General features: G+C 38.6%; 1 protein-coding gene across 1 annotated transcript in view; it reads left to right on the top strand.

Moving 5' to 3' along the window:
* LOC127418041 (vascular endothelial growth factor A-like) overlaps positions 1 to 7,184 on the top strand; it is a 49,869-nt gene continuing 42,685 nt past the window's right edge. The window contains exons 1-2 of the mRNA XM_051658373.1: positions 1 to 665; positions 6,061 to 6,103. Coding sequence (XP_051514333.1) covers positions 582 to 665; positions 6,061 to 6,103 — 127 coding nt within the window. The 5' untranslated portion in view covers positions 1 to 581. The remainder of the gene's footprint in view (positions 666 to 6,060; positions 6,104 to 7,184) is intronic.

Below are 7,184 nucleotides of genomic sequence, written 5' to 3'. Positions count from 1 at the left end.
TACAGTAGCACGGGATGCGCCGCACAAAGCGAGTCTGAAATGCCAGACGGGAGGGACAGGGAGATTCAGAAGGCACACAGCATCGTTTCTTGAGGATTTATATATGTATATCTGTTATTGGATATCTATTTTCCTGGATCATTAGGACGTATTATAACAGGAGCGGGATTTTTGTAAAAAAAATAAAAATAAAAAAATGCATAATATTATATCGGCGCACGCAAACTCTATACAGACCATTGGGATTTATTATTAACTAATTATAATGAATGCGACCTTCTTTAAGGCAGAATACTGTTTCTGAACATCTCAAGGAGCCTTTCTTGTGTCCCCTTTTCATCTGCTTTTAAAACTTCATCTATTTAATGTTGTCTGGGGGATTTTATCTTCTCATGAAACCATGACAGGAACGACGATCGCACTGTTTTTTGAAAATCTACTTAGTAAATTGTCCCTGTTTGGATTTAAGATGTTGGATTCGTTGTGAAAGTTGGGAATAGTCATTAAATAACTGTAAGGACTGGACGTTGGACCGGTTATATCATATAATTATTTCTGACTTTTCTTGGTCAACTCAAACAATGGGGATCAAGCTACGAGTTATTCTGGGAATGTTTCAGTTCGTGTCACTTACTGGAATGCCCACATACTGTGCCAAGACACCGGTAAGAACAAGGGTTTTAATGAATTATTACTATTGTTTTAAAAGATTGGATAGTAACACTTTATATTACAGTGTCGATGTTGCAGAAATTAGGCTACTATAAGAATTAATAAGCCTATACTATAGTCATAACAATAGCAAATGAAGATAGACAGCTCCACAAAATAACTTTAAATATTTACACATTTATTTAATAATTATTTAATAATTATTTTTTCATAAATATTATTGAACACACACACACACACACACACACACACACACACACATATATATATATATATATATATATATATATATATATATATATATATATATATATTACGTTTTTTACTAAAATGTTATTTAAAAGCATACATTTTACATAAAAAATATTATATATGAAGTATATTATTTTATAAATTTCATAATTACTTAGTAATTACTAATTTGATTACGTTTTGAACACTGCTGTGAAGTGTGACCCATTATTTAGACACCCTTTATTTGCACTCTTTTAATCAGTCTTAAAGCTTCTATTTGATCAGTTGAACAACTCCGGGTTGGCTCACTTGACACGTATATTTTCTTATGGCATATTCCAAACCACTACTTGTAAAATCAGAGTTTATAGAGCCGAGTTAATGCACAACACTCTTCTTAGGATTTACGATTTTTGTGTTTAAATAACCTGGCGGTCATTGACGTGTGGCCTGATGGCATAAGTGTTGCGTTTAAAGCTATAATGCCATAATAAAATCATTTTGAGACCCAGCAATTCATTTTGTTTAGTAGCTATAGTGCATATATGTTTACATTGCACTGTTTTAAGTGCTGGTGGATGTTAAAGAGCACAACTGGGTTTTGGGGGCGTGGTCACTATTAATATTAATACAAGATGCCATTGTGATATGATGTCATGATAATAATAGTCATAAAAATAATAGTGTTAAAATATTTAACATTATTATATATATATATATATATATATATGTATGTATGTAACAATATTTGAATATATATAGATGTTGTAATATTATTATGCCATAAACACTATAATTATGCATTTGTTTTCTTTTATTTTGGGTCTCAGACTGAAACACAGCATTTCTTATCTTTATCTTCACATGCACATGCTATTGTCACCATTACAGCCATCAGGACAGTATAAAGCACTTACTGGATATGGGCTATATAAGCTTTCAGAGTTGTAGAATTTGAATCAAAAGGCTGATCTTAAGTGTTCGCATCTCCTGCGCGTTATATCTGAGCGGAGCGGTATGTGGCCGGTGTACGTGTGACCGGAGCTGTGCTTTATGGATGCATATCTTAAGTCTTCGTAATGATGCAGCTCCTCGACACAAGAAAGTCATCATTTGTCCTGTTGTGTTTTGCCGACACGTGATTTATTTATTTTAGACTGCATTTGGCAATGATGATGTTCTTGGGTGTGATCTAGTATGTTTAGTGATAATAAACGGAATAATTAATTATTGAATATGCACTAAATGACGATGCTGTGAAATGTAGGCCTGCAGCATGTTGCATTGCACTGCTAAAACCATGCTGCCAGTATAATACTGCCGGTGTTAGTGCATGCGAAACGCATGGCAAGGAATAGCATGACTTTAAGCAGTCTTAACCCTTTGACCTTTTAGGTCTTTCTCTCACACACATGGACACACAATAACTCTTGCACTCACATATATCAGTGCAGGCCTTGTCAACCTTGTCTGAACCAAGGAATATCACCCCACCCAGACTGTCACCCATCCCAGGGGACCCCCCAAATATACATAAATGCTCAGTTTTCTAAATAACCCTGTTTATATCTTCCATTAATGACATTGACAAAGATTATTACTTAAAGGAGCAATATGTAATATATTTACTGTACTAAAGCATAAAATTATCATTATGTTATTAGAGATTTAGCAAACATGCTAAGTTGAAATACTGGCTTCTCTGAAAACAATGCTACAGCCAGTAAATTCTACTTTGAAATGTCCATTCTGGGCCGGAATTTCTGTTTGTGTTTTGGCCTGTGTGATCCCGCCCACTGCCCATTTCCCAATAGTATTTCGACACCCAGGGTTGCCAGATTTGAAACAAGTTAGTGGGCAAACACAGCACGCTGCAGCCTTGGAAGCCAGCAATACATCTAGCTAACTGACAGAGTTATAAAAAATTCACATGAGCTGGTTTATAATTTGCAAACAATAAAAACATTGCAAACATATACATTAGCTGATCAACTTACAGTGTAACCATGCGTTCAGACCAGAGGAGGCGAGAGCGTCAAAATTCTCTCTGGCTGCCCTGCCAACAATGCTATTGAAGATTCATGGATGCTCTGACGTAGTTGAAACAGACGCGGCAACGTTCGTTCGGAATGCTTGGTTTGTGAACTACATTTAAAGGGGCCGCAAAACATCCAGACATGTCGACCGGTATCTTTTTGCCGACCTATCACAAGTAGTGTATATTCTCATGAAATCTTTTAAATGTGAAAGTTAGAAATCGATCGATGGCAGAAAGTAATTAAATATAAATATAAATAAATATAAATGTTTCCTATAAATAGTGTTGCACTTATTATCAAATTCATGTCACTATGGATCATCGAGAGGTTGTTGCATTTGCACTCACCTGGCACTCATTTTTTTAAATTTATATCCCTGTAAGCAAACAGGGACAGACCACGGCAATAATTAGTTTCTCCTCCATTTTGTCTTCGGAACTATTGTTTGGTGGGAACCTAGACTTCACTAGAGTGGAGCACTTCTATATTCCAATAGGTTGCTGCCGAACCGCATCAAAGCTCATTACCATAATGTTGCCCGCACTTGAACTTTCCTCTGATGTCCACAACGCCCAAGATGTGCCAGCCACGGATGCGCCGCTTCTCGCCGCCGAGAGACGCTGGCTGCCATAGAAAATGAATGACTTCCAGTCGATTTGACGCTCTCAACGCCTCTGGTCTGAACGAACGATAAGGCTCATCGTTTGCCATTGTCAGTTTGCTCGTTCCTGTTTCGTGTCCTCAACCTGGCAACCCCAGTGAGCTTCGAGTCTGGGGAGGAGGGAGTGGGGGAGAAAATTCTCCCCAATATTTTGAATTTGGACTGCAGTACCCATTTTAAACGCCTAATGTTTAATGGTCCTTATAATAATCATTTAATGGTAAACTTATGTTGTTGACCCATGTTCCTCAGTTAACTAGCCTAATTTTACATGCTTTACCACACCGTGTCATGTTATTGACCAACAGAGAAAGAATAAAAAAATTTAAGTAATGCTTTTACGCTCTATAGAATCAACCAAATATGAAATAAGTTGCTGTTTATTTCAACCACACATTTTAAATAAAGCTGTAGAACACAACCACATTTAAAAATACATGTTGAAATATAGAATGTATATTCTTTTAATATTATTTTAATAAGCTTATCAGTCAAGAGATCCCATGCACAGTGGCGGTTCTGACTCACATGGTACCCTAGGCGAGGTCAGACAAGAGCAGCTGTACAGGCAGTAATACAGAGAAGAAAATGCATGTTTTATAAACTGTACCCCCCAACCCAAATCCCAAACCTAAACCTAACCATCAGTGGAGTAAAATGTGATGTTAGAGGGGAAAATTGCACTCATCACTGGATATGCAAACGCGATTACCACCTGGTTTCAACGAGGGATCTGAACCTGGGTCTCCCAAACTGCTGCCGCAACGCACTTTTGTCACACCACAGGGGAAGGTTAATACACTGAAGCCCATGCAAAATATCTGATAGGAGATGGCGTTTGTTGGTGAGTCGACATAATGTGACCGATCCTAGGGTACTAGAACTCTCGAAAACAACGTGCTGACTTTCCGTGTGATCATGTTGACCTATTTTGCCTATGCCAACATCCGCGACTGCCCCTGCTGTACCTACCGGAACCCCCCATTTTGAAAACTCTGATATTAGTGATACCGAAGTTGCTGTCTGCAGGTGTAGAATATGAAGATTCTCTATCTTGTGTTTACAGTTAGCGTTTAGCTCAGTTCAGACGTATAGAACTATGATAGCTTGACACCTGTTGTTCAGATTGAAAACCTCAGTTCTGAACACTCAAATGCATTCACAGTCACCAGATTGATGCCCAGGCTGCAGGTGGAGGGGGATTGTGGGAGAGCAGGGCAGCTGAGCTCATCATTGGTGCTCTAACTCAAGGGCTCTTAGAGAAGGCTGACGCAGCCAAAACCAGCCAACTGCCACTGCAAAAAGCTGGCAACTCTGAAATTTTTAGTGTGTGTGAGTGTTTCAAAGAAAGTGAATGTTAGTGTGTGTGCCAGTCTCCCTTGCCAACTCTAAGCCTGGCTGCTGTATTTCACAATGGCAAGCGGTAGATGAATTGACTGACTCAGCCTTCATATTTCAACACAGAAGCTGTGGACGCCTCCCCACACATACTGTTACAAACCAATGTTAAAGGGATAGTTCACCCTAAAATGAAAATTCTGTCATCATTTTCCTCACCTGCATGTTGTTCCAGACCCGTATGACTTTCTTCCGTGGAACACAAAAGAAGTTTAGCAGAATCTTCAAGGTGCTTTTTTCCATACAATGAACGTAAATGGTGACCAGTTGCTTCCAAGCTCTAAAATGCTCCATAAAGCACCATAAAAGTAGTCCATATGACTTGTACACTATATTCCAAGATGTCTGAAGCCATATGATAGCTTTGTGTGAGGAACAGACCGAAATGTAAGTAGTTATTCATTGAAAATTTCCCCCTATGCCATAGCTCTCAAATCTCATCTCAGTCACTGACACACCAGACTGATCTCATAAGTGAAATCGGAATCAGTAGGTTGACATTTCCTTAGCTGAAATCGGTCTGTGCTTACCAAAATGTGAAACAATGTCCCCAGTGGCCAAAGCACTGTGTTATTGGGCATATGGGCATGTGTGAGCATTTTTTGGATGAAATGTCCACGGAGGGGCACAAAAAGCGAGTTGTGAAATGAGTTGTTTTCAGTTGTACAGGCTGTGAAGAGTTGACACGTGAGCCGAAGGTATCACAGAAGCCCCACAAAATGATGTGGTTTCTACAGCAATTGTGTTTTTCATCTCACAATACGAAGCCATATATGTGTGGTTTGAGTTATTTGTGCTGTTATTTGAACTTGTTCCAGAGTGCGGCCCCCACTGTAAAGAGGGGCATGTTTGCGTGAATGTGTGCTAATTTCCACATTTGTCCTGCTCTGGCACAAATACACAGCCAACTGATTCAGAAAAAACATTATTCATGCATTCAGCAATATGTTAAGACACCGGAACCAGCTTTTTTTTTTACATTCATAGAACCAAATATGCAGTTTTGTTATTGTCCCTGCTCTGTGTCTGACATGGTTTCTGTGTTCTTTCCTTTAGTCAGAGCACTGGAAGCTGACAGAGAGCCACAGATCTGGAGAAGGTATTGAGCCACGCTTTCTTTATCACTCTTTTTCTGTTAGGTTATTTATGTGTGTGTGTGTGTTATTTGTAAGGTTTACACTGTTTTGGTACTGTAAGCTTCAAGACTGACTTTACATCAGTCAACGGACATCAAAGGTTTCTCATTGAATTGCAATGCGCTTACACGGCGCGTCACAATACAGACACTAGAGGGCACTTTTGATGTCTATATAGTGACGCACAGGGCTCTTGCACAAGCAGCAGTATTATTTTTGATGTTTCATTATAAGTTCTTCAGATCAGTGTTTTGGTTTCTGGGTTTTTCTAAAGAACTAGAGGATAAAAAGTTCTTTGTGGAGAAGTTTCTCTTAAGACTTTAAAACATAAGGCTTTTTTGTTTGAATGGACCTAAGTCAGGGTAGATGACATTTTGTAATTTGACACAGTAATTGAAAACAATGCTTTGAGGAATAAATATACAGTACTAATTTCCTAGTGTCTTATGTAATATCTAATTTTCATAAAGTTTCTGGAGATTTTTTGTCCTCTGGAAATTTGTGGAAAGATATATTTTCAATCCTTATGGATTTACTAAGGTCCGTTCATTGGAACCTTTTTTTTTTTGTTGTTGCAATTAACATTATTTATTGATTCATATATACACAACAAAGAAAAACCCAACACATACAAGGAATCAGCATTTAACATTCAACCCCCACTAATATCCCTCCGCATTCACAAACCCCACCCTGACCCCCAACGAACACCCCTGTGGTCACACATAACACACATAAAAAATATATATAAAAAACATACATAATTAAACTAAACTTCACTCTCCACTTAACAAACAAGTCCCAAAACCCCAGCCTTCTACTTGCCACCTCCCCGAAAGCTGCCAACCTCCCCATCTCCACACACCACTCCGAACATGAGGGCGCTCCATCCGACTACCATCCCCTTAAAATAATTTGCCTGCCAATCATGAGACTGGTCAGAACCTAAATTTTTATGTGATTATCCCCCAAATTTATGACCGCCCCATCACCCAAAATACAGTGATGAGTCTGGGACAAAGTCAAATTTGACTGCCCAAAACG

The sequence above is a fragment of the Myxocyprinus asiaticus genome, chromosome 27, assembly GCF_019703515.2.
Source record: "Myxocyprinus asiaticus isolate MX2 ecotype Aquarium Trade chromosome 27, UBuf_Myxa_2, whole genome shotgun sequence".
In the NCBI taxonomy this organism is placed as follows: Eukaryota; Metazoa; Chordata; class Actinopteri; order Cypriniformes; family Catostomidae; genus Myxocyprinus; species Myxocyprinus asiaticus.
The sequence above is the reverse complement of the archived record's forward strand: the minus strand, read 5'-3'. Positions and strand labels throughout refer to the sequence as shown.